Here is a 27,912-nt window from a genome sequence, read left to right on the forward strand (position 1 = left end):
TTATAACATAGCATTCCACTACTTGATTCTGCTTCAGCGTGTTAAAATAAATAGCTACATACTACCTTTCCTTTCTCAAGAGATGCACGATCCATGTTTGATCATCAACTATTCGGGATTCCTAATGTCTCTCTAAACAATTCCGGGTGTCAAAACATGCGTCAAATTCTAGGATTACGAAACATGAATCCTCTTTATCGTACGGATTACGTCGTAACATTACAGAAATTCCGTGATTATTAATGAAGTGACCAGTCTAAAAATAGAGTCGTATCATTTCCCAATGGTAAAAACCCCCAGAGTTTCGAGAAGGAAGGAGTCGCACAACATTTGAACATGTATTTGCACACATTGGGCCAACAATGGGAGAGACTGCATAATTGGGAATAAGGCAAGGAAAGAAGGCAATGGGCAAAGACAGCGAGTCATAAGCACGGACGGAGGCAGAGATAGTCTCGTAAAAAGCGTTGGGGGCTTCATTCCTTGCTCAGCCGTCGACAACTGCCGGCCCGTTAGCCTCTCTTCTTCGTCTCATTCTTCCAACACCACTGCCTAAATTTGACCCAGTGCTCAAAGAAACGACTTTTTAACTAGTTGCCTCCCTGCTTAAGCACTTCTTAATTGTGAACCTTCTTAAGGCGGAAGTGGGTGCGTACGTTTAAAAAAAACGGTGAGGACAATGTCCCGCAAACGATAGATTAATATTTACTGTGTGAAACTAAGAGTTGCAATTAAAAATTAATTCCAACAAATGCAAATTCGGGGATCGTAAAAGTTTGGATAATTGTCTCGAAACGAGTAAAAGTGCAATAACTCGAGTACAATTAGTGCGTAATTTATTAATCTGTGAACAGTGAGTAAATTTACTACTCGACACAAAGGGTAGCCGATTGACAAAGTATTTACGGAAGGATTTTCTAGGATCACATTCAGGTATGTGCACACACGTATGAATCTCGTTTCATTCTTCCCATTCGTGAATCAACAATGAAATTTGCATCATTATTTCTGTAATCGTGCACACTCTGCAACAACGAGATTTCACACATTTTGAACCAGATAAATGGCAGAAAATAGAAATAAGTTCATGCGATGCAATGAAAGTACTTGGAAATATTATTGCAAACCTTTCGAGAATAAATAAATATTTGTGTATTTAAATATTTTATTGGGTTACGAAATGAAAATAGAAATTGATTGAAAGGATGCAATTCGAGTCGGGAGGACAATTCAACAATCAACGAGGAGGTGATACAGTGCATAAAAAGGTCTGAAGAAATAAACCGAGTTATTGTTGAGGGAATTAGCCAGCAGAGTGTTGATTGAGAAAATTGAGATTTATTATTCCATTGCACTCTAACTGTGAGGTGAGTGAGGTGTAAATCAGTAAACAGGTGGCCAAAACGAACCTTGTTGACCCAAATAGCCCAAATATCTTGCATCTTCTCACTCCTTTATCCCTTGAAATGAATCCAACGACGGCATTCTCATGACGTAGAGGGATACGTAATTTATTCGATTCAGAAGATCAAATTCACGACGGTCCACCAACCACGATGCTCAAGTCAGCAGCAACAACAATTGACATGTTGTCGGAAATTGAAACTCTGTTAAAGGTCGAATTGCATGTAGCAGTATTTGATTGGTATTCGGCAGCGTAGGCAATTAAACATGGCGATGGGAATAACTTTATTGTTTACTTGTGAGTCCATTCACGTCAACGTGGTTGTCGGTGGGAGATCAGTGTGGTCTCGATGAACTTTGGCACATCGACATCCTCCTCCCAAGACAAAACGAATACAATGTGCAAGTGGAGAAACAGGTCTCGAGGGTAGTAGTAGCATTTGTGCAACTGATTTTTCATCGGTCATCATCATCATTGACCATTCACTTCTACTTTATTGGTCTGATCTGATCAATCCACGCACGCACAAAGATCCGCTTGCAAACTTATGCGCATCGACGGAGCAAGTTTAAACAGTGTTTTTGTCAGTCTCATCTCACCTCCCTACATTTCCTCCCCGTCTTTTTTGAGGAAAAGAGAGAAATTAAATTATTAATTTTGAACGTTTCCTTTTTCAAAAGGAAACTTGACATCAGAAAATTATGCGGAGTTGGATGCGCACAAGTTTTAAACCACGATGAGCAAGTAGCCAACTCAATTGTTGAATTGAAAGTATGATGAATATGTGAGCTACGATATTTGGAGCATAAACAGCATCACCACATAAATAAATCCTCTCGTTCCCCCGCGTGGGTCAGTATCTGTATGAGCAGAAGCAGTGGAAATAAGTAAAAGGAGAGATTTGCCACATATCACATCATCATCTTTAAAAATTAAATGTTTTTTGTGGAAATAAGAGAGTGCGAGATCTGCTCTCTCCTCACCTTTGCAACCAAACGTCAATTTTTTGTTGGGCTGATGAGCACTTTAATCACTCTTGGTTTTGTTTCGTAGCATCATTATGATTATTGGGTGGTTATTTATGTATGTAAGCTTCTCATTACCGTCTCGTTCTACGTGTGTGTATGCATTATTGAGTTTGCTGCACTTTTTTGGTGAGAATTGGAGTTTCAGGAGAAAAAAATGAGGAAGCCGCATTAATTCGCGTGTCGCATTGGTTCGTGTGAGGCCCGAATAGTAAATGTGTGTCTTTAGGTTAAAGTCTCATCAATAACGTAATTGTGCGACTCACGGAATATGTTACGAACTGAATTAGTGGACATTACGTCGTTTTTCCTTTCATCAAAGTACCGTTGCCTTTTTTAAGTCGGATTTTGTAAGCAAACAATAAATCCACGAATCGGCTTCCGATGAGACGAATGAAATTCAATAAAGCGACATGACCAACACCTTGACTGCTGATTAATCTCGTGTTTCTTTGACTGAGTAATTATCACCTTCTTCGTCAAGTAGAAAGATTCAGGGCAATGTCAACCCTTAATAATTACGGGACTGCTCAAGGGTGATAGATTCGCCACACCATGCGCAGATTAGTGAGCATGTACTATGAACTGCACGGAGAAGAAGAAGAGGAATTAATTACAAGTCGAGTTTACTTAACTAAATGCATGCACAAAATGATGAATGGAGGCGCATAATATGTACGAACATCCTCACCAACCAACTGTTGAGTGAGGCATTGTTGAACTCATTGTTGATGTCATGTACGATGTTGGAGACTCGTCGCTGTGTTGGTGATTATGGGAATTGATTTCGCCTCATGGGAAAGGAACACCTCAACACAAATTTGACCATGAATTTCCGTAAAATACATAAACACGGCTAAAAATCCATGACTTACTTTTTCTATTTTATAAAAACTCGAGTCACGGATAGGACAAAATGCAACGCTTAATTGGATTTTTCAGGCAAAAAATGGTATTGGAATAGATTAGCAATTTATGTATGTACTTATGTACATACGTCTCTCGTCATGATAATACGATTTCGTTATTACTGGCTGCGTGGAACAAGTAAAGTAAAATTGAATTGGAGGAAGCATAACCAATAAATATCTGCACTTACTGCAAAATTATTTGCAAACCCAACTGCGACACGGTGGTTAAAATTTTGATTTGATACCAGAATAAATGTTTATGATGAGCTACGCAACCTAAAACCTGATCATAAAAAATCATGTATGTAACACATAAAAACCCTGAACTTGCCATTTGATTTTACTGCGAATAAAATAGAATCCTCCTCCTCCTCCTCTCGAAATAGCGTTTCCTTATGAAAAAAGAATCGAGAAATTCTGTGACTGCAAACAAATCACGATCACCTAATGACGAATAAGCCTCGCGTCGCTGCATCTATAATCTCTTTGGCAAAATTAATTCGCTTATTTATTCTTAGAGTTTGTACACACTTTGGCAATTAATGCATGCAGGTAGAAAAAACTCTCAGCCAAGAAACAACCAATGGCAGATGTCTCCCCTTTTCTCTGATGTGTCATGTGTTTAATTGACGATCATGTTAATTTAACGACAACAATTTACTGTGACACGTCGTCATATAGCATTTCTTCCGTATTTGTTTTAAGTCGTTGGATTACTGGTTGGTTAAATTAGTCAGTTGACTTGTGTGTGTGTTAATGTAAATAAATATGTGCGGGGGGAGAAACGTCTTCAACCAACAAGTGCATGCGATTAATGATGTCGAATAAAATGGCTCAATTCGCCATTTTTCTAAAGAAATGCGAAACTGCAAACAGTTTTACTTTGAGGAAATTGAGTCTGTTCTTTTTTTTATTTGCAAGGAAATAAATGAAACGTTTTCTTAAATAGCGCTATCAATAGAATTGTGAGCGAGCTGCCATTTATTTCGACCATCTGTCATCACACTGCTCTGTCAAAATAATGGATCGCTCTGTGGTAAATCTAGATTTTGAGCACAAGCAGTTTATAATATGTGAGGATAGTGCTGATGATGATGTACATAAATATTTTGCAAAATTTCTATCTGCATACAAAAGTGCTGTCTTTGGTCAGTCAAAAATGGGATCAGTCGGAAATCTCAAAAAAGTAAAGTTGAAAAATGTCCAACAAGTAAGTAAGACGTAAAATTGGAGTAGGACAGAAATAGAATTCTCCGAACCCCGGAAGTTTTTATGTAAATAATAACGCTTGACAATTCATAAAGAAAGGGTTATTTATTGCACAACGGAAATGTCCAAGTTAACAATGGCTGGTTTCTGTCCATAACTTAAGAACCCAAATTTTCATAAGCCTCCTGATGAATTGCATGTAATTACAGAATCAAAATTGCATGTCCGGTTTAAGCCGCAAATTAAATTAGAAATAGTGATGTCAACTGTGGTGGTGGTGGGCGAGTATTTAGCAATGGTGGGCAAAGTACATATTTATCATACGAGAGGAGGAGATGGGGTCTCTGCGTGAGCTAATTATTAAGATTCGTGTTCTATTGTTCCAACAGCAGCATTGCTACACACGCTGGTTGCTTATTTTTGTGGTGGTGCTCAAATATTTCGATGCAAGATTTTGCAGTTTTGCATCGTCCAGATTTCGAACAAGGCCCACATCCCAAAAATTGTACGGCCAAACACAACACAACCCAACCTTTGTATCCTCAAGTTAAGAGACCCAATTAAGATTAGACCACTGCCGAGATAGCCCACATAACAAGTCAGCCAAGATTAATCACCTAATGTGCTCCCAACTGCATGCACAAGAAGTCTCGGGCTAAATTGGGGAAACCTGTGCGATTCTCATTCTCTTTATGCATTACAGACGTATTTGTATTTAGCTGGCCTTGCTTTCTTGGGTGGAAACTGCAGAAATAGGCGTCGTCACCAACGGCTGACCAGTCATATTACACATTATTTCACAGAATGGAAAACCAGCACCTGCCATTTTTTTAGCCAAACAGAAGCAATTAGCGGAAGGAAATGTTTCATAAAGGATTATGTAGTAGTGGCGAAGAATAGCGCGATGTATGCCAATGTCAGTCTACTCATTTCCACCAAAATGACTCAATCTCACATGATACACAATAATAATGCATTGTTTGCATAAGCGTGTGTACAAATGTGTCTCATTTTCATTTCTCTCTTTAAATTGATGATCGTAATATTGACAAAAGAAACTAAAAAGTTAGACTAATAGTAAATTGCCCATTTACGTCAATTTTGTGATTACGTTTATTCGTAAAACGATATTTCTCGTGTTTCAGTACATTTTCAAACCCCAATTTTATCGCAGTTTATTCAATGATGGGAATTTCTAACGAGAGAACGAAAATGAAATTAACGTGTCAAATAAGTGTATTTATAATATTGTTTTCATGCAACACCACTTTTTCTAACATTTTGCACATGTTTTACTTGTATTTGAATTGCATGGAAAAGTCGGCATTCCATAATTTGCAAATTTTTCGCACTATAACCCAATTAGAGATTTGATCCATTTTTTGTTAAATTGGTATGTGTGAGTGAACTTGGAATACATCTTGCTAACCGGCTTTTGCTAATTTGTTAGAAATTTGTTACAAGGAGGAAAGGTTATCCATTACCGCTCAATAACGCGAGTAGCAAAAAATATGCATTATTGCGAACTTCTCTCGTGGGTTGTAAAATCCATACTTGAATGATTACCTACTCGACCACGATGACCAATGAGAAAGAGATTGTAAAAGGATATTGATTTATCTCAAATTGGTTAATTATTATGAAGGATAGTTTTACAATAAGATGATAAAAACTCCGTCGTGATTAACAGACTTGGGAATTGACATCCCCTCACGAACATTGTAATTATTAGTGCTCGTGTAAAACGGAGTTGTTAAATTAAATTCCATGGCCTGAAGATTCAGAAGAAGCCACCACAAATTCCTCCTTCACAGCGTAAATGATGGCCAATGGAGTAAGAAGCACTGTTGAATATCGTCGTACATAAGTTGGCAAGCCGTACAAGAACAACAGTTAGTGCATGAGTTGCTTGGTTGAGAGGTATCGGATACAGAGGTACATACGTACATATGCACATCAGAGGCACAACAATAAATTAGCATGATGTTGACTGCTTGACCCACCAGCGGAGGAGCCAGATCCTTTGCCAAACTACTCACAACATTATTATTAAGCAATTTCAAACATGAGACAGGAATTCAAATGTGAGATCCATTCCCGTTACTTCAGTGTAACGTCGCCCATTACTCTCCTGCTGACCTTTTAACCAAATCCCAGTCTAATATGCCAAGAAGCAACCTTCATCGTCTCACTTTCCTCACTCATCGCTTGGTGACATTACTGGCAAATTAAGCCAAACAGTTTTTTCATAGAACCTTACATCAAGTTTTCCTTGAGGAAGGTGCATCTCCAGGAACTTTTTTTCTCCCACCTTTAAACAAATATTCTCAATGAATTTCTCACAAAAAGTGAATGCTTTTGGTTTTTACTCTTCTTCGAAAGGTGATAATCGTTCGCCACAGAAAATTAATATCCGCATGCGTCGCTTGAATAAATTTGGTACCAGGAATGCATGGTTTCGCAATCAGTGTGGTCGAACCTATCCACGTTTAAATGGCGAGGAGGAGATGGGACAATGAGGATGATGGAAGAGAGATAAATAAACCCAGAAATTAAATAAAGTCTTCTTCTTGGATGGACGCGTCTGTATTTATTTATAAACCTATGTAAATGAGCCATTGTGGATTGTTGTCGTGTCTTCGCAGAAGAAGCCGCGCGTCAATTAATTGTTGGCAGGTGAAGGAAGCTCTTCAGATAATTTCAACAGTATTTATGAGCACAAATTATTATTAATAAATAGAAACTCAAGCCCCATTCTTCTTTCACTTGAATGTAGGATGCAAACAGCAGATGACATAAGAACTACTCTTTCATTACGTAAAAAACGTAGCACCACATTCTTCACGTATGTAAATAATGACCATCCTGGAGAATGAAACCCTTAGGAAATCTAGTGACGACGAATCCTAAAAAATTAGGGAAATGCCAACACATCCACTCGACTTGGGAATTCATAATGACTCGACAACATTAATTTGTGCTAATGTGTAACGGTTTCCTTTCCTCCAACAAGATGCGGATTGTTCTCATCGTCTCATCCACACAATTTTACTATTCCCATCAATTCCAATTATTTACGAGTCTTTAAAAGGAAATTTATGACTGTCTTAGCTGTTGCAGCCATAAATAGCCTCCGACACAGTCCGTCAGTCGCGCATTAAAGTCTAATATGGGCTTAAATGTGCAATTAATCTACCGAAATTATCAAGTATTTGTAGCGAACTTATTCCAACCACGCCATGGATTCATATTCAGAGCATACATACCGCGAGATGATGAACAAAAGAAAGAAAAAAATGTACCACAGCTAATGGCAGATAATAAAAAGTAAGACAAACTGTCAGCTATGAATCAATATTTAAGTCAGTAATAATGAGAAGTATATAATAAAGTATGTATCTGATATCCACTGCTACATATTTACACATCCATCCATCTATCATTGCACATTTTGAACTGTGTGTGGTTCACGGACGACCCAATTCCTCGAGAGAACAGTTACATTTTTAGAGACAAATTAGCAAGTCATACGACTAACATGGGATCGATCTCTTCGTCCCAATCGCAGCGATGTCGTCGACTTTTATCATTGTCTTCTTCTTTCCGCTCCTTCAATCCTGAAGATGAGCTTGGTTATGGTATGCACATACTTTTTTTTATTTCTACCTCTGCATATTTGCCTACTTTTTAAACCGAGGGTAAAAATAGGCCAGCAGCGGAAGAATTCCAACAGGTTGCAACCACCACGTAGAAACATCCATCATGCCCACGAACCAATTTCTCGTTGGCCTTTCTTCTACAGTCGGATTGAATGAATTGGTTTCTGTTTTTCTCGTGGGCAGTAAAAAGAGGGGACACTGAATAATAAGAAATTTGGTCTACGGGAAGTGAATCTGCATCTCGTTCATTAATTCATGGTGGTTGTGCCACTTAAAAGTGTGGCGTCAATTTGTCAATCCATGCCCGCTATTATACAGTCCTATTTTCTAATTGATGCGCACCACTCACTCATCCAATTTGTAAGATGCAAATGTCTCAATTAATCAAATATTAAATGAGGAACGATCCTTACTTTTCGAGACGATGAGAAATGTTTTCCTCGCCAAGAATAAGATTTTCCTTGCGGTGTGTGTGCTGTTAATTTTCTCGGATGTCGTCGTTTCTGCGCTGTGTATGTGTTGGCAGAGAGAAATGGTTAAATAACCGTTGTTTTTTGTTGCGAATTTAAGTCGCACAATTATTCTGAAACCTAATAAAAGACAGAAATGTCTCTCTTCGGTGGGGCAACAATCAAGTGGGTAAGCTGCGATTACACATAGTTGGCAATGAACAATGGATCTGAACAACGGCAACTCGACGGAATTACTTCATTGGCATCTGCTCTCCCTCACCAATTCTTCGGTGTGGTGGGTTTGATTCTCACACGTTTTTCTACACTTGAAATCTTCCAAAGATTACAGAATGAAAATAAAAAATAAAAAAATGAAGGTAATTCACAGTCATGTGCAAAATGAGGGACAAGAATGAAGCACAAATTAGTTCATTGTTTGGATTTATTGTGTGTCTAGAGTCATTTTATGATAAATTTGCAACATTTTTAGTGCATTATTGGGCAAGAGAAGAAACAAATACTTGGTTTTGTAATTTATAATTCTTCCTTTAATCTGGATTTTGTCCTTGTCACTTTCCGTCGTCTCTGTGTCTTGGTCAACGTCAACGTAAAGCAACACATACGGCAACTTTCTACCAATTTCAGCGTAAATATATATCATGAAGAATTATGCTAATAAAATAATCCCATTTCGCCAAAATAAGCGACAAGCGTAATGAAGTCGTTGCTGCAATGTACACTAAAACTCTAACAACTTTGGTAAAAAAAAGCAAGAAATGCGAAACAAAGTCAATTGCACAACCGAACCACTGATTAATTTGAATGTTGATTATACACATAATTTGCTCTGGTTGGTTTGACTTTGGGGGAACAACATGCAAATTGAATCGGTCCAATTTTTGCTGTTTTACAGATTTTTTTAAAGGTTTCTCTTATATTTGTGCTTGGTACACTTTGGGTTATGATTTATGTGCACTTGTTTCTTGTGTCTGCTGTCTGCACGCTTGTGTTCGAATTAAGGGCGATTACGATGCAGTTTTATTGACGACATTGTTCAATAAGCACGTACCGACAGGACACAGTAATTGAGAACAAACATACAATGCGCTGGCAATAAAATGTTTTCATGATCAGTGGAATTTCATAATTAATTTAGGTTCCCAATTTAATTTCTATGATAGAAAATCAAACTTTTATTGCGGGTTGGTCAGCTACATAAGTAGTAAAAAAAATAACATTGAATTTTTTCTCACCTTTTCCGTCGTAAAATTGAGACTGAAGAATGTGCATATCAATGTGTAAATAATACATGTACTCCCACTGCCTCGTGTGAATTGAACGTGTTAATTTCTCCAGCAAGCAATGCTTCCGAATTCTTTCGACGATTAAAAATACCGTGTTTATTACATTGAACGATGCATATTGTAAGATGGGTCTGGCCACTTTTGGTGCGTATTTATACGTGTAACGACTGGCGTTGCTGTGAGTTCAGGATACTCTGGTCAAACAAGAAAGTTAAACAAGTAATTTTATGGTGTCGCTGGCTGGTCAGCCAGATGCAGTTCACCTTGTCCCCCAATCCTGGCTAAGAGATGGCAATTCAAATCAAACTGCAAATTTGGTCATTTTTCATCTGTCTAATTATTCTTTTTTAAATAAATATGCATGCATAAATAGTTTAGTAAATTGTAATAAATTGTCGTATTTACCTATTTTATTAGACAAAATGAATTAGTATGAGCACAATAGTTTCATTTTTTGTTACACATTTTGAGTAATACGATGAAGCTGGATACGTACGGAATATATTGGGCTGATTAATGTATGTGATTGAAGTGTAGCAATTGAAAATAATGAGCATTTCCTTCTCGCTCGTTTTTGGGGAGCAATTAACAAGTTCACCTTAAATCTCCAGATAGGGACACATCTCAATTTCCTTCACTTCCCTTCCAGATTATGCGAACATTGAGGAAATGGTCCAAGTTTTGATAAAAATTGTAAACATTTCCTACTTTTTTGACAGGATTATGGTCCATAGATTCTTGCATGGAGCATTCGTAGGCACGTATGTACAGCGTGGACATGTTACAAAATGTCAAGGCGCATAAAGATGTTGCCACCTCCTCTGCTTTTGCAAGCACATTTTCATATTTCACACCTAATCCCCACAAACGCTGGCAATGACAATAATTCCCTAATTTAGTGGAAACTTGGTCTATGTCGTAGACAAATGAAGTGCGGATGACGCGAGGGTTGAGGATGCAACCGAGTTATTAATCTGCTTATTATTATTATGAGTGAGGGCAGGATTTTACTTATTTAATTGTTGCACATACTTAGCTTGCTCAAGTTTACCTCGAATAATGGGATGCGTAATTTTAATCCCTTCTTAAGCTAAATACATGCTTCCTTCACACACACACACGTTATGCAACCAAGGGCATTGTCACAATCATCATCTTCTTCACTCTTACGACACGACGACGCGATCTCCATATTTCTACCTACCTACGTACGTTTACAAGTTTAACCTTTCATTCCTCGCTGAAAATGAAAGTTGTTGAAAAGCTGAATGAAGCTTGGAAGGAAGGAGAGTCTGACTGGGTGGGTGGTGCCGATTCTCCCTTTTCGACGTGATTTCTTGGGTCTGCACATTAAGGGTTGAAGGGTTAGATGAGATAACGAGGGTGAAAAAGTGCCTTGAGAATGGCCCAAATTGACACTTTCACCTCACCAATTGACCCTCCGCTCATCCAACCAACCATGCGATCCACCAAGTCAACATGTAATCGAGGTGTATCCGCACATTTCGTAACTCGTCGTCATTTACAACCTTCTCTGAGACCATACTCGCCTCTTGGGTGACGAGTGATTTCATCGTGACGTGACATTTGTAGCATGAAGGAGCCTTAATCAAGCCCATCAGGGAGGAAGAAGCAGGGATCGAGATGGACTTGCTATCTATCCACGTACAATAAATGACAATGATGATGATGACGAATTGAGAAAATTTTGAGATGCTGGCAAGACGACGACGACGACGTCTCTCTTATCCTACCACCAACCACCACTTGAATATTAAGCGATCGCTTTGAATGGTGCATGGCTGTGTAGAAACCAGTCTTGGTTGGTATTTAGTCGGCATTCATTCATCGGATGAAGACCTCTCTCTCTCTCGATCACTGTGCCACTGGGGATCCCAACCAATACACCTCTTACCAAGTTGAACTACCTGTCCTGTGGTCAAAGACTTTGGCTCTGTTTACCTCAAAAAATCACTCTTTTTGCCATTTTCACTTATCTCTCCTCGCACAGTTCGACGGGCTGAAATAATTTAATAACAACTTTTTTTGCGAGTGGGATTCAAATTTCTAATGTCGAAATCATGGGTGTGGACGTGAGTGGTGTTGAAACGCTTTGGAATTTATTCGACTCCTTGCGACTAATTTTGAGCAAAGTTAATACGAATCCGGGAGGACTGGGTCAGAGCGAGTAGTTTGCGACATTCTCCTTGAGATTTCCTGGTGGTGGTGGTGACAAAGTGAGACGACGGTTCACAAATTATTGTTTACTCCAAAGTGGTGTCGTGTTCTCAAAAGTGACGAAAATTGACACGCAACACAACGAGTGACGATAATGTGGTGACATTTTCGATCCCAATTATTCTCCACAACAAGGTTTGCCCCTCATTTATCTACACATTTCGACAACGCATAATAATAACTCTGCCGAGGAAGATTGAAAACGTCCACGCGTCACGAGAGAGATATTTTGTTTGTCGAGGGGTTTAGTAATGAGGATTAATTGAACAATTTGTAAATATAGAATTTTGAGAACAATTAAAATATCGCAATCACAGTTAATTTTCCCAGTATAGGAAATGGATTTTAAAAAAAGACGGACGGACAGCGAAAACCAACAAGTAGAGAAAATTTACAAAACTAATTTAGAAAAATAATTGTGGAGAGTTGCCCCACAAGTTTTTTTTTGCTTGTCTATTAGCTTATGTCCCCCTGGCGTACGTTCCTACACATTTGTGAATATGTGGCTGGTGGTCACTTTTGCTGGTTTAGTATTTTATGCAGATATTCAATTTTGGATGGTGCAGTAGAAAGCACACCACATCGTGAGCAAGCCAAGCAGGGTTAAAAGGAAGAAAAAAAGTTTACACTAAAAGCCGACAAGAAAAAAAAACAGTTTAAAACAATGATAAATTTCTAGTCGTTCTTTTTTTCTAGAAAAAATGAGACATTGTCAAATAGTCTCGTCGTCTCACAATTTCGCGAGTTCACACTTATTGAAAATCCATCACGTCACTTCTGACACTCCATTTCACATCAGAATGATTGAAAAGGGACAAGGGCACAGTTTAGGCAGGATTGATTTACCCTCAAAACTAAATTCATTTTTAATATTGTAACGCAATTTAGCATCATCTTAAAATCCAATCCAATGCAGTGCAGTCTTCCTTCACGATGTGTACCGTTGTTGTGTTTGCATTGTACAATGTGCTGATTATTTCAAGGAGTACTGTTCGTCAGGTTGCATGTCAAATGCGATTCTCCCATTATTACTATTACCAGTGTACTTATTAGACGAGACGAAAAAAATAAATCAGCAATTATGTATCCTAATCGCATAATGGGGAAGGAATAAAAAAATAGTGCGAGGAAATATGGTCAGGTGCAGGTCAAGAGGAATTTGTAAAGGTCCCTGATTTTTTCCCTCTTCAACAACAACAAATGTCTCCGTTATCAAGACAAGCTCGGGTTAGTTTCTGCCATGAGTGTGCGCATGTAGATTTTTGTGCTAATTAGCACAAGTCGACATTTTTAAATGTCAATCATTCCATTAATTCGTCGTTGGTGAGTCAGTTGGTCCTGAAGTTGATCTCCTTCGAGAGCAGAGGAGTCCGTTTGGTGCATTTCACTTAATTTCTGACAAGTCCGACATCTATGAAGGGGGGCTAACAGGAATTGAACCAGTCCTTAAAAGGGTACAGCACTGCCTTCGTCCAAATCTTGCTATCCCCTTTAAATTAATTCCTTGTATTTGTTAGGGCTACGCAAATTGGTTGTTTTACGACCTTGCGCCTCATGCAGGCATGTAGATATGCAAAGTAAAGCGTGCAAAATTATTCCCAAGCAGAGAATGAGGTGCGAGGATTGGATTGGTCATCAGTCAGCCGCACATAGTTAATAACGTTATTATTATTTTATATCGTATTTATTATGCGTTATTATTTTACACATATTTTCTCCCCTTTTTGATCATTAACCAAGTGCAGCAAAACGACTGGGCTATGATATTCATTATTAGGGCGCTCTGCGTCTGGTTGGGGGTAGGCTTTGGACGACTGACCATTTGTGACGACGACGACGACGCGTTACCACATGACATAGGAATCATACGATACGATGATATTAATATGGGGTGCAAGTCGCAATGGTGCATGTACCTCTTGCAGATCTATGGTCGCCTACTAATTGTCGCAGTTTACCGTCCGTTGCATTAAAACCGATTCAATGGAATTTGCAAATATTACATGGCCAATAGGATAGTAGAAAAAACACATGAAATACGGGACATTAGCTTAATTAATTATGAAATATGCACTACGATTCTCGAAAAATATTGTAGAAATTGTATTATTCTGTCCACTGCACATGTGTAGGAATCTGTCCAAAAGTGAAGTCTTATTTAAATTAGAATGTCTAATCATTCTGCAAAAAGATGGTGAGACGACGATGGTGGTGAAGATTAAAAGTGACCAAATGCATGAATAATGTGCAGATTATTTTGCGCAAAACCTCCCAATGCTTCGCACGATGAAAGGATCAAGGCGTTTGGTTGGACATCATCGACCACAACATCGTCATCACATAAGCTCACATGTAGCACTCCTTATTGCAGAGTGGTCCCTTCTGTTTTAATAAATTAATGCAATGCGCTCTGGTCGGCTTATCTGCACTCCAATCAAACAAATACACTTATTAGGCTTGAGTCAGACCAAGCAACAACAAGCACGTCCAACAAGAAGGAGCCTATCAGAAATTCCATCATTTCCTTTTTGCTCACTTAATTAAACGCTCAATAATAGTAAAGTAAACCCCAAACGTAAACATTACATAATGCAGAATGGAAACTGCTCTGGCTCTGCGCTCGTACTAAAATTGGGCTTCATTTGTCCAAACTACGCTTAGGACAGGGTTCATATTAGACTAGGAATTAGTGAGAAGTGCAATATCGTATTTTCTGTGATAAAATGTGTGAGATTCGTTGTGTTTGCTAGTCTCCGAGTTTGTGTGAACGACATGTCGACGAATACCGTTTTCCGTACCGCGACGGCTTGTTGATTCCTTCCCCGTCGAAAGAGTGCGACTCTGAAATAATTTTAACCATGCGGATAATCGTAGGTTTCCAGGCAGCTGCGGGCGAGCGGGGGACGGCGACACGTTTGCGAGTAGCTGGTCTGTACACGGAGGAGGAGGACGAGGTCACCACCACAGGCGACGGTGACCAGCCCGAAGGCGTCCTCGTCGGCAGAGTCCGCCGTCACCACGTCGTGATTCAGGAGGACCCCTTCACTGGTCTGTTTGACGACGACGACGGGGAAAACTCGTCACGTGACGAAATGGGCGAGTGCTCCCTCTCCATCATCGACCACGGCCTCACCCGCCTCTTCTACTGGCTGGGACACAAGATTGGCAAAAACCCCTCGTACTACATTATCATCCCCATTTTCATCTCTCTCCTCTGCGGCACCGGACTCCAGAGGCTGAGGTAAGGACTCGCAGAGAAATTCATTACTGGTCACCATTTCATTAATAAACGTTTGCTCTTGTGATTCAACAGGTATGTCGACGACCCCGAATATTTATTTTCGCCAGTCGACGGTGCGGCGAAAACGGAGCGTCTCATCGTGGAGGAGTTCTTTCCCATGAACTACACTCACAAGTTCCATCCCTCGAGGTTCACCCGTGCTGGACGTTTCTCAAGGTATGAAAAATGTCTCCTGCAAAGTTATTACAAAACTTCCGACTTGAGACTTAATCAGTGTCAGTCAAAGTACGTACGTAGGTATAATATCGTACAAAAGGAATTCATAAAATATGGGTCAGAATTAACAAAAGCCACGACGTTACACAGTCCGAGTTTTTACGCACAAACTAGTATTTCATCACAGTTTATGACAAATTTTTAGTTTTTCTTAAAAAACTGTCATTCGTAGTCACTCATTGAGTGAGATGCTTATATGCAAATGTGCCAACCTGTCTTGTTATGCAAGTCTTGTGGCGAGCAACTCATGTTCACAACGAGGTATTTATCTGCTCATGTGGTTGCATTCAGAGTTTTGGCTTTGTTGAAATTAATTTTTGTGTGTCTAAATTGTACTTGAGAGCCAAGTGCATGGAGTGTGAAATTCTCGACAGGTTGATATTTTTGCGCACTTATTAAAACGTTCAGTTAACCAATGCTGCTCTAGGTATTTAATTGCTTTGATTTTTGTGCCTAAATTCACGAGAGTAGATAATTGGGTGGGCATTTTATATACCATAATTTAGACTAAAAAATCCGTCGATTCGTCGACGAACACTGCTCTCGACTAAAAATATTTTCACATCCAGAATGTCGAACGCTTAACTATTTTATTAGGCATGCAGATAACTCGTGTTCCCTGAAAGTTACAACTTTTTCAATGAGAGGAAAGAAATTTGGTTTCGATGTACATTTTCTGGTCGAGTGGCTTCAATTTGGCCCAAACTTAGGCCCAGGCTTGTGCCATGGTTGTGATGAGCTGTGTAAATAAAAGGCGTAAAATGGACTCTGGGTCTGAGTGCTCGTGTGTTTGATGCAGCGTTACAAAATTTCAAGAAAAGCTGAATGAATGTCAGCGCACTTCATACATCACTAGCTTTTTGGTCATAACGACCTTCACCAAGTTACGCCGCTTGGTTGAAGTTGACCGTTTTCAATGTCTGATTTGCCATCAAATTCGAATTTGCATGCCCAGTGGGTTGGTTGCCAGTTGCATCACTGCAGGATTATTGCAAGTCTTCATTTCACGTATGAAACTACTTAGGATTAATAAGGTGACGATGAGCAAGTTGTGGTTGGAGGCAGGTTGAGACAAATCTCATTACTCGAACCATGAAATACATATTTGTTTTGTTGAGATAAAATCTATTCCAGCGAGTATCGGACTTTTACAAACTTATCATTACTTATGAGTACTAATTTTTACTGCGTTACAAACAATGAGCATTATAACTTGGATTAAGATGATCTAAATGGTCTTTGTCCTTGCAGGTTATTCATAAAAGCGCAGGACGGAGGGACACTGCTTCGTGCGGAAGTGTTTGCGGAAATCGCGGAGCTGGACAAACTGATGCACAACATTTCCATCGAGTGGGACGACGACACGTTTCGCTACGAAACCCTCTGCGCCGGGTGGGACGGGGAATGTTACGAGAACGATATTTTGGAGCTGAACGAGTCCATGTCGGACATTGAGCATGGGAAAATTGTGATGCAATGGCCGCTCTTCCTCACCCAAACCACGTTCAAGTCACTCCCACTGCCCTTCATCTTCGGAGGGGTCAAGCTAGGGAACCTGTCCAAGGTCGAGTTCGTCACCGCACTCCAACTCAACTACTTCCTCGCCGTCAACACTCCCAAACAAGATGCCAGGTAAGCCATGCACCAACCAGCCTCACTTTCCGTATGAACCTGAAAATAAATACTTTTGGATGAGCCTATGCACCCGAGAGCACAGAGTTGTCTGTAGAACCTTGAAATAGATTATTTTGCTTGGTCAAATATACGGAATAGTGAATTTTCGAGGTTGTTTTATATGGGACGAGTTTGACAATTATGGTGTGACCTCCACACACTCGGATACCAACAACAGCTCGATCTTGGCATTCTTGCTGATTTATTTACCTTATAATCCATTTTTGAAAGTGCTTTCTGCCGTACTGAATTATTCATAAATGAGACGCAATCTGTTGTTTTCAGGGGGGAAGTGTGGGAGCAGAAAGTGTTGGACACGTTGGCAGGGAAGGAGGGGACTTGGAAGCACATCTCCGTTGCACGTTTCACCGTACGGACGTTGGCCCAGGAGTTGGAAAAGAACACGTTTTCCGTGCTGCCATACTTTTCAGTGACTGCGATTTGGATGGTGGCCTTCATGGTCATCACCTGCATGATGTGTGACTGGGTCAAGTCGAAACCCTGGCTGGGAATCGTGGGCGTCATTTCTGCCAATTTGGGCTCCCTCGCAGCGTTCGGGATCGTCTGCTACTGTGGCGTCGAGTTCATCGGGATCAACATGGCGGCCCCCTTCCTCATGCTGGGTGAGTCACTTCTTTCCGCGACATAAGAACTGCTCATCCGTGGTCTGATCAAAATTAATAACGCTAATTGGGCACGATCATCTATGACTCAGAAGCCGGATATGTCGTGCTTACACTCACAAAAGGGAACTGATGAGACGTGTTGGTTGGTTTGGTTTGAGATAAATATGAATTAAAGGGCTTCTTTGTGAATGAAAAGGAGTTGCATCAGAGGCGGCAGCGTGAATGCTGCTGGTCCTCCTGAATAATCATCATCAAGATTTCTTAATTTAAACGTGTGTGAGCAATTAACGTTGCATGGAAATTATAAAATGATTTCGTCAACAGTGTTCATTGACTTGAGACGAGCTTGAGATGCGGCTGTGTAGGTAGTGCCATAGGCCAAAATCTGTGTGTAGGTGCATGTCCTGAGAAAGGTGTTAAATCTCTCAAATTAAAAGAACGAGGAAGCAGAAAGTGTGTCACATCGAATAACACACACACACCTCCAAATATAGCATAGAATTTAAAACGACGACGACGACGAAGCAATTAAATCCACTTGATACACATAAATAGCACACACACACACAGACAGAAGCACAGACACAAAGCTTCGAGAGATAAGCCCAGCAACAAAAGCAGTGATTGTGGGCACCATTTTTTGCATCCACCATTTTGCTAAAATAGAACCTGAAATTGGGCCAGTTTAATTTCATTGCTAGTAAAATTATAAAAATGGCTCGGTGTATGAGCCAAGTGGAACTTAATTGTTATCAGAGCCTAAATTTAGCTAATTTTTAGTTTGGCCGTTGCTTGCCCCTCCCCCGTCATAATTTGTCGCTAATTACTTTTTCTGCTGCATGTCCACTGACCATTTCATGTGAATACATATATGCAAATAATACGTCCATCTATGTGCACCTGCTCCTTTTGTCATTCACACCGCTCGACAACACTTTACATATTTGCTACTGTGTACATATTGCATGTAAGTTATATTTCGACCATTTATATATTGCACCCAACTTTAGAAATCAACAAGTACTAAAATATAACGATGTCGGCAGGGTTGAAGTATGACTCTTGCTAAACGCTAGAAATTTTTTCAGTTTCCAAAGATTTTATCCCGTCGGGAAAAATGAGATGAAAAATTGTGGCTTGTGTAACATGCCAGACGAGACGAGAAAGTTGTTCGATCTTATTTCAGGAGTTTTAGAAAGACACCTTTCAGAAATAAAATAGGTGACTCATTTTTGGTCATACAAATATTTATCTCTGGCCTGACATCGTGTGAAACAATGCATTTTATAATGTTTATTTTGACAATGAGGATTATTAGATTATCAAAAAGTGTATGAATATATATGTTCGTCCGATCGGACGGAGTGACACCAAAAAAATAGGTGCATGCATGAAAGTAAAAGTTTTCAATTTAGAATCTCAGAGCTTTGCCATCAATCAAATTCAAAAGGTCGCTTTGGTTTATGGGTTGAAAGTGCAGTGACTGGCTATCACGAGAGAAATACGTATGGTATACAAGCGACAAGGTCGGCTGTGATCGTACAGCCATCTCATCACGAATAAAACAATATCACATTTAAAAAGTGACTCGGCGAGTTAATGTTTATCTAGAAAAAATTATAAAACAACGGTCAGTCACTCTTTTTAAATAACATCATCGTATCGCACAGTCATACAAAATGCAGTTGCATTCGTTAGATATTCAGATAAAAGTGGTTGTGAAAGCGGATCCATTGGTGTTGATGATGATATTTATTATTTTGCCGTATTGTCACGTACAGAAATAAATGCATACTTTTTTTGCAATAGGGAGTCGTAACCGAGTAAAAATTGTAGTACTTATTTAAATCTCAGCTTTTTATTAAGTTATTTACATAGTTGTCTAATTGAGCAGGACGAGAAGAAAGAGCTCGAGGAATCAATTGATCCTGGCTTTAAGGCAGAGTCACCTCAACATATAAATAAATATGCAAATACTAAACAAAACTTTACCCTCGGCTCATTGCCAATTTCATTAATACGAATTAATAATTGCGAACTTCACCGTTGGCTGGGTTTACTGGGTTGTTCTGTGTTAATTGGCGTAGAAGGCTGATGAACAACGACGAGACGACGACTCTGCAATATTGTCATCATCTCGATTCTAAGCCAAATCTCATCTTGGGCTCATGTTAATGAGATGGCCACACAGATTCATTTAGTGCTAAATGGATAATGTGTCAAGGTGTTGAATCCTCCTCGGCCACATCTTCGAAGCCGAGGTGCATGGTGCACAGTGCCAGCACAAGAGTTTCTAACAACTGTCACCGTAAACTGGCAAAAAATCTCGTTCATCTCAATAATGTGCTCGCTCATCTCCAACCAACAAAGGGTGCAAATTGGATGGAATATGCACTGCTCATTGTCATTCCTTAATTAATTTATCAACAAATTAAATCTGGCACACACACACACAATAATTTTCCAAAGGTGACAACTCAAACCTCGCTTTGTGCCATAATCTCTTAGATAATTGTAATTCCATTAAAGACTGAGAAGAACCTTGGTCGCACATTAATCAGATTTGAGGGACTTGGATTTTGTTTAAAACAATAAATGTTGCTGTTTTTTGCACTTTTTTTATGGTTTATGAAATCATGCGAGCGATTAGTTTGTGGCAGATGGATGATTATGTGTTATGACACATCAATCAATTGGTGATTCATTAATGGAGGTCAATGGTGATGATTATTAAGCTGTGTGTCTAATTGAGAATTATTGCGAGGTGTTGTGTACCTCGCTCCGCGTGGCAATATTTTGATTTTTTATTAGGCTCTGCTGGTCATTATGTTGCAAATATGATATTCCATTCGACGAAAAAAAAAATGCTTATGTGTCTTATTTGACCTTCAAGGTATCGGAATTGATGACACGTTTGTAATGTTGGCGTCTTGGCGTCGGACGTCGCCACACGACCCTGTTCCCAAGCGGATGGGAGAAACGTATGCGGAGGCAGCCGTGTCGATTACCATCACGTCCATCACGGACATGCTCTCTTTTTGGGTCGGAGTGATCACGCCCTTCCCCTGCGTCCAAATCTTCTCCATCTACTCGGGATCCGCCGTCGTGTGCACCTACATTTGGCACATCTTCTTCTTCGGGGGCGCCATCGCCTTGTCCGGGTACCACGAGGCGGACAATCGTCACTCCTTCTTTTGGTGGCTCAAGGCTACTCCACGCTCCAAAATTGGTAAGCTAGCAATAGCTTTATTGAGAAATAAGTAAGAAATTAAAAAATGACACTCACTATTTTCCTAACTGACGAAATAGCTGGCAAGTCGTTCTGGTATCGGCTCTGGTGGCAGGGAGGCATCGATCCGGACGATCCGTACAATCCCAAGGACAACCCAGATCATGGTAAAACATGTCCTTCTGTTTTTACCTTTATTTAGGATGTCACCCACAAAATGCAATTAACACAAAATTATTTTGCAGGGATCATGGTCTTCTTCCGCGACTACTGGGGTGCATTCCTGAACAAAACGCCTGTCAAGATTATCGTGCTGGCCATTTTCATCGCCTATTTGGGAGTGAGTTGTTGGGGCATCACAAAAATTCAGGAGGGGTTGGAAAGGCGAAAGTTGACTCGATACGACTCCTACGCGGCCACCTTCTTTGACACGGAGGACAAATATTTCAGAGATTACCCTTATCGAATCCAGGTAACTAAAATTTGGCGAAATTAAGCAGGACAGTTTTCTATACTGGGTGCCCATATTTTTGGTCGACAGGTGGTGGTTGCTGGGGAGATGGACTATTCCAATTCCTCGGTGCAGGGCAAGATTGAAGGGATGATGAAGGAGTTTGAAGAGTCGCGCTATTGCAACGGGCAGTACACAGAGTCCTGGCTGAGAGCGTTTTTGGGCTACGTGAAGCGGTCCGAAGGTCTCTTTGACTTCAACATCACGACGGAGGAGCAGTTCATCAAGACGCTGACGGAGGAGTACATCGACCCCTCGTCCACGTACTATGAGGACATCAAGTTCAATGAAAACATGACCAAAATTGTGGGCGCACGGTTTATCGTCCAAACGGAGAACATTTCAGATTCGAACACGGAGCGAGATATGGCGTATCATTTGAGAGCCATTGCCAAAAACCAGTCTGCCATTGGTGAGGACTAGTTTTTCACATTTTTCGGAAAGTACTCCATATTTTTAGAAATGGCTAATGTCACGTCCAAATTGTAGGCCTCAATGTGACTGTGTACCATCCGTTCTTTGTCTTCTTTGACCAATTCCTCCTCATTCGGCAAACGTCCATCAACTGTGTGTTCATCGCAGCGATAATCATGATGGGTAAGAAAAGCTCAGTCTTAAATATTAAGGTGGTTCCCTTATTTGACACGTGTGTGGTGTTGGTGCAGGCGTGTCGCTCATTTTTATCCCGAATCCACTCTGCTCACTCTGGGTAGCGTTTTCGATCGTGTCCATCGAGGCGGGTGTCGTGGGATTCATGTCCCTCTGGGGGGTCAACTTGGACGCCATTTCCATGATGAACCTGATCATGTAAGGCCATGTAGTTCATTCAATGATGAGTTGTGTTTCTTACTTAACTTTTAAACGGTTGGACTCGTTTTAATTCTTCTTATATTTGTCTTTCATTGCAAAAGGTGCATCGGATTCTCAGTCGACTTTTCCGCACATATTTCATACGCATACATTGCAGCAAAGGTACTTACATACGTCACTCATTAATGATGTTTGTGGTGGTTGTGGCGATGGTATAATGAGATCATTGCTTATCACTTTTGTGTACTTGTTCAGGTGGACACGCCGGAAGAGCGTGTGAAGCAGTGTTTGTACTCCTTGGGTCTGCCCATCGTGCAGGGAGCAGTGTCCACGGTGCTGGGCGTGATTGCCCTCCTCGTCGCCCCCTCCTACATCTTCATCACCTTCTTCAAGGTCATCTTCCTGGTGATCTTCATCGCAGCGCTGCACGGGTATGAATTGTTAGCATTATCAAAAATCGTTCTAAATTGTTCATCGAAATTATATTAACAATCGAAATATAGGACATTGTTATTAAAGCCATTTCTCTTTTTTCCAGCCTCCTCCTCCTCCCCGTCCTCCTCTCCCTCTTCGGCCCAGGCTCCTGCTCCCGACTCTGCGGTTCTGACTCTGACCTCGAAATCACCTCCCACTCTGACGACAGAAAGGACAAAATCGTTCCCTACTCTTTTGTCGTGACACCGGCGGGACTGGACCCCAAACTCAATCAAGGTATCCGCTCGCAATAAAAATAACATAAATGTTGGGACATGCTGATGGTTTCAACTAATTTCGGCTCCCCAATTTAGGAGGAGGTATGGCTGAGAAATACAAGAAAACGTCTGGAAATGGATTTCCCGGAAATCTTGGCCTGCACGGCGGCTCTTTCGTCAATGGAGGTGTGATACCACGAATCAACGGAATCAAAAGCCAGGCCATGCCGCCCGCAAAAGACGCTTCTCCACCCTCTCGCAACAGTTTAGAACGTGACCTGGGTCTCGGAACGTCAGGTGCATACAAAACCTCGCTATTCTTTACACGCAGCTGAATTATGGAGCCTGGCAGGAAGAATTGTTGAATTGACTTTAAATTATTTCAGGTGAGGACGAGTCGTCCGAGTCCAGTTTGTCGAAAAAGAACAAGCGTTCCTCGCACGGAGGGAAGCAACCCTCGTCCAACTACCCGATGAGTAGCATGAAGGAGTTTTACAACAACGAGGGCTACTGGAGTGACGACGAGGAGATGGCCAACGCGGGTCACAACGCTCACCCAGCCGGTCAGCGCTCCTCGAAGGGGAGGAACAAGAGTCCAGCAGCAGCCAACAGCAATAACAATAATAATAGCACTAGTTTAAGTAATAATAGCAATAGTGAGAAAGTAGTCATTAGTCAAGGACATCGGTCCCTTCCTCGAGAGCCCCACAGCTCACACGTCCTCCCCTACGGCACCCTCCCCACCTCAACAGTGTCACAAAGTAACGCTGGTGGTGGTGGTGGCGAAAGGGTGCGCAAGTCCTCCAGAGGCTCCTACATCAACGAGTCCAAATTCCCATGACACACGAATTAATTAATTACGCGTCCCCTCCACTCCTCAGCCCCCTTTTCCCTTTATTGCTTATGTTAAGCGAGGATCCTTACCAAACCAAAATATTATTTAACCTTATTTTATTTTATACGACACACACATTGCTGGCTCCTGTGCTGCAAATGTTTAAGACTTTTTGGAGAGGAGGTAGAGAAAAAATGTTCCAATTTTGGTCTTGAATGACTATTTTATTTTATTATAATTATTTTTCTAATTATAATTATCCACATACATTACGATGCAATTTATTGTTGGAGGATGTCGTTGACCTGGTCTACATATATCTCTACTACTGCATATTATACTTATACTGGTTAATTAGTAATATTACGAGTATGGAGATGATACCGGTTATTAATTACTTTTGTAAAAAATCCTGAGTCCTACTTGTATCACTGCTGCACATTTGGTCAACTCGTTCTTGACTGACTCGTGTCCGCAGTTTTACAAGCCCTTAACTTTGTATGTAATCCTACCTATTTTACTCTCCTCTTGAAATATTTGGTGGATATACGAAAAATGCGTTCAAATTGTTCTATTTTTACGATCAGGTCATATTTTTATGTTACTATTTACTGTTGTATGCGAGCGAATCCATGTATAAGCCCGTAAAGTGCTCAATGAATGTCGACGATGATAACCATGCTTAAGACTTTTTTGTTAAATACAAATTGATGTAATTATTTTTATTTTTAGGTAAAGTTGTTCGAATAGTTGCAATTTGTAGGTGAACAAAAAGCGCATATAAATAGTGCCATGAATTCCGTCTCTCGAATAATTAACAATTTAATTGATGATGATACTTTTCATGAAATGTAAATTCACAAAAAGATAAAAGTTTTGTAAAGAAAATAAATTCAATCATAGTACTTGAACTGAAAATGTGACAATGATTTATTATTCATTACATGATCATATTCAAAATTTATAAATTAGTTTGTTGCTAATCTTCCATTACAAAAGGATGAACGGTTTAATTAAATATGCATATGCAAAGAGGGTTTTATATAATAGAACAGTTAAAATGGTGTTACATGTGTTAGTTGTCAACTTCCATGGCAGTGGGTTCCACGGTGGGAGGGGCAACTGAGGTTTTTGACGTGGACGGCTTGTTGCCTCCTAGAAGATGCTTATGAACCATTTCCTCCTTGTTGATCAAATGAGTGGTTCGGGAGATGAGAGACATCAACTTGCTCAAGTTGTGAGCCCAATCGTTCAGGGATTCACTGGGATCTTTGGAAGACAAAAAGGATACGATTCCCGAAGGCCGATCAATTCGTCCAACCACGGTGGTGCCCACAATCATTCTGCAGAGGCAGGTTTCAACTTCCTGTGCAGCAGAGTCAATGGGACACAATTTTCAAATACCTACGTAATGAATTATTGTCCGATAATGAATTATTATCGTATAACACACCTCTTTAGACAAATCCAACAATTCGGACATCCTACTGAGGGAAACACGGGTGTAGTACTTGGCCATAATGCGAATATTCTGCACGAACAATAATGAGTCCCATTGAAAAGTATATACATATATTTAGCCAAAACAATACATCGAACTAACAACTTACATGCTCTACGACACGATCTTTGAAAGTCTTCCAGCGTTTCACTCCAAACTCTGACTCGTCAAAGACTGCAGTCGCCCCAGTTCCCGTTTTTAGTTCTGTTTCGTACATCTCGCAAAGGTCCTTCCAATTAATCAGTTCTTGATTCTTGAAAAGCTCCAACAATGTCCTGAAAAAATAGAGGGCAGCATATATTTAGTGTGTATGTTTATGTGATATATAAAATTGCAGTTTAATAAGTAGGTTTGAAAATACTTGTAAGTTGGAAGTTGTTCTAGTGATTTGTCCTCCAACATTCTATGTAGTAAATCGGACTGTTCATTTCCATAAGGGCTTAACAGAAGATAAAGCACAGCACACTGCGTGTAGTTCTTCTTTTCAGACTCAACCTTCTGAACTCTTGGAGTGGTCAAAATTGCACGAAAATGACGACAAATGTTCAAATAATTCCCTTCATGTTGGTCCATTTCTACCATCGAACTGAGAACAGAGAAATAACAATAAATCGTTCATTCTTTTGTTGTTAACCTTTAAAAAAACAATAACGTAAATAAAGTGTTCGAATTTTTCCTCACTTGTAAAATTTTAACTTGAGGTCGTGAGTAGATTCATCCTCGAAAAATTTGACGTTAATCTTTTTCGAAATGATTTGAGTTCGAATGTAATCGTTCTTGGCGAGACAATATCTCATCTGTTCCAGAATCAGTTCCACCTTTTCCCGACGTTCCATTGATCCGTAGGTTTCAACTTGGAGTTCTTGCAAAATCGTCCCAGCCAGAGCAATGTCTCCTTCTTCTTCACGCATTTTTGCCAATTTGTACGTCAAACGTGCACGTTCCACCTCAACGTAAATCTGGAAATATAAGTACCAAAATAAGGTATAAATAGTTTGCAAAGAACTCTTCTAGTTTTCTTTGAACTCGAGTAATTTTATTACCTTGCCCTCGGTGACACCTCTTAATGCGTCAATCAACTCATACTGCTCTTTTTTAGGTAACTGATCGATATAGGTCTGTGCTTCTTGGACCATTTTAACAACGGCTCCTTTCAGCTGACCCCTCCGTTTGGCAAACAAATTGATATTTTCGTTAAGGGCGGTCCAGTTCTTAGCTTCGTAGCAGAATTTCACAATAGCTACCAGGATGCGACCAGTGGAAATCATGTCCCCATTCTATACATGCATTAATAAAAAATATTATTATTATTATCATTCACCAAAAATTGGTACAGTTATTACAATGATACTCAATTAATAATACTCACCGTTCGAGTCTGTTTTTCAAGGGCGACCAACTCGTCAATAGCTTTGGTCAGGTTTCCCTCTCGAGCCAGCTTTTCAGATTCCGGGATCTTAACGTTGCATTCTTCGGAGAAATCATGCTCCATTTTTACAGTCTCCGTATCTGCGGCCGGAGCCAACGTGGAAGAGTTGATGTCCATCCTATCTTGCCGATAAATGAGACTGGCCTCAATTGAGAAAGGTCAAAGGCAGCGGACTTTTATTTCCGGTGATATTTGAGGATGGCTCTGTAATTTCAATTTTCAATACAAAACTGTGTAAATACCCACTACTCGAAAATCAAATTAAACTCTTATCATTCTACTTCTATTTTTGTTGCTGAGCTATAAAACGCAATAAATTCCTAAGGGCTAGAAATGAAGCAACTTACCCAGGGGTGCACCGCTCCTCGTCCTCCCTTACCCACGGTATCCTACCCTAAATCCCCAAATTTCAAATGCATGACCTCGGGTCGACCCATATATCAAATTGAAGGTATTAATGAGTAGATCATTTCTGCATAAAAAATACCCAACTTTCCCGCTCCCAATTTTTCAGGAAAAATAAAAATATGCCGAAAAATCGCATTTTTTCTCACTTTTTGCACATATTTTAATTTTTGCTGCAACATTTTGAGTGGGAAAGTTGAGAATTTTTTATGCAGAAATGATCTACACATTAATACTTTCAATTTGATATATGGGTCGACCCTAGGTCCTTCACTTTTGAAAACGGGGATTTAGGGTAGGATACCGGGGGTAAGGGAGGACGAGGAGCGGTGCACCCCTGAACTTACCTTTAGTGATTGTTACACCAAAAGCTGTTTGCAAATTTCCAAAAATCAAAAGGGGAGAAAAATTGCAAAATTTGATGCTCTCCGACTTGACAATGACGGCACAGAAAAATAGATCCGTCCGCCAGCGAGATTT

General features: G+C 40.1%; 2 protein-coding genes across 3 annotated transcripts; one reads left to right on the forward strand and one right to left on the reverse strand.

Annotated features, from left to right (window-relative positions):
* The first annotated feature begins 475 nt into the window (after positions 1-475).
* On the forward strand, positions 476-25,008 carry LOC110852446 (patched domain-containing protein 3). Of its 2 annotated transcripts, none has more exons than XM_022100519.2 (16): positions 476-933; positions 15,078-15,444; positions 15,517-15,660; positions 16,972-17,352; positions 17,680-18,017; positions 20,914-21,249; positions 21,330-21,416; positions 21,495-21,721; positions 21,791-22,172; positions 22,250-22,357; positions 22,426-22,567; positions 22,672-22,732; positions 22,826-23,001; positions 23,109-23,281; positions 23,359-23,559; positions 23,649-25,008. In XM_022100519.2, exons 2-16 carry the CDS (start codon positions 15,296-15,298, stop codon positions 24,101-24,103), a joined length of 3,360 nt encoding a protein of 1,119 aa, XP_021956211.1. In that variant the 5' UTR covers positions 476-933; positions 15,078-15,295; the 3' UTR covers positions 24,104-25,008. The 2 variants fall into 2 exon arrangements, with proteins under 2 accessions (XP_021956211.1, XP_021956212.1); XM_022100520.2 differs by lacking the exon at positions 476-933 and adding an exon at positions 11,779-12,338.
* LOC110852448 (26S proteasome non-ATPase regulatory subunit 12) lies at positions 25,004-27,909 on the reverse strand. The gene is made up of 8 exons (XM_022100524.2): positions 27,780-27,909; positions 26,968-27,231; positions 26,642-26,875; positions 26,280-26,557; positions 25,960-26,184; positions 25,708-25,873; positions 25,551-25,628; positions 25,004-25,463 (listed from the first exon to the last, which is right to left on the reverse strand). Exons 2-8 carry the CDS (start codon positions 27,142-27,144, stop codon positions 25,173-25,175), a joined length of 1,449 nt encoding a protein of 482 aa, XP_021956216.1. The 5' UTR covers positions 27,145-27,231; positions 27,780-27,909; the 3' UTR covers positions 25,004-25,172.
* Between the last annotated feature and the right edge of the window lie 3 nt (positions 27,910-27,912).

Source organism: Folsomia candida, unplaced genomic scaffold (genome assembly GCF_002217175.1).
Source record: "Folsomia candida strain VU population unplaced genomic scaffold, ASM221717v1 Fcan01_Sc007, whole genome shotgun sequence".
NCBI classification, from domain to species: Eukaryota; Metazoa; Arthropoda; class Collembola; order Entomobryomorpha; family Isotomidae; genus Folsomia; species Folsomia candida.

Bases quoted from the DNA above. Each gene is read 5' to 3' on its own strand.
- LOC110852446 (XM_022100519.2), top strand. From the start codon at position 15,296: ATGGGCGAGTGCTCCCTCTCCATCATCGACCACGGCCTCACCCGCCTC. The intron at 21,250-21,329 runs GTAAGCTAGCAA...CTGACGAAATAG, and splicing joins TACTCCACGCTCCAAAATTG to CTGGCAAGTCGTTCTGGTAT. The intron at 21,722-21,790 runs GTAACTAAAATT...TTTGGTCGACAG, and splicing joins ATTACCCTTATCGAATCCAG to GTGGTGGTTGCTGGGGAGAT.
- LOC110852448 (XM_022100524.2), bottom strand. From the start codon at position 27,144: ATGGACATCAACTCTTCCACGTTGGCTCCGGCCGCAGATACGGAGACT. The intron at 26,185-26,279 runs GTGAGGAAAAAT...CTCTGTTCTCAG, and splicing joins CTCAAGTTAAAATTTTACAA to TTCGATGGTAGAAATGGACC. The intron at 25,629-25,707 runs GTAAGTTGTTAG...TTGTTCGTGCAG, and splicing joins AAGATCGTGTCGTAGAGCAT to AATATTCGCATTATGGCCAA.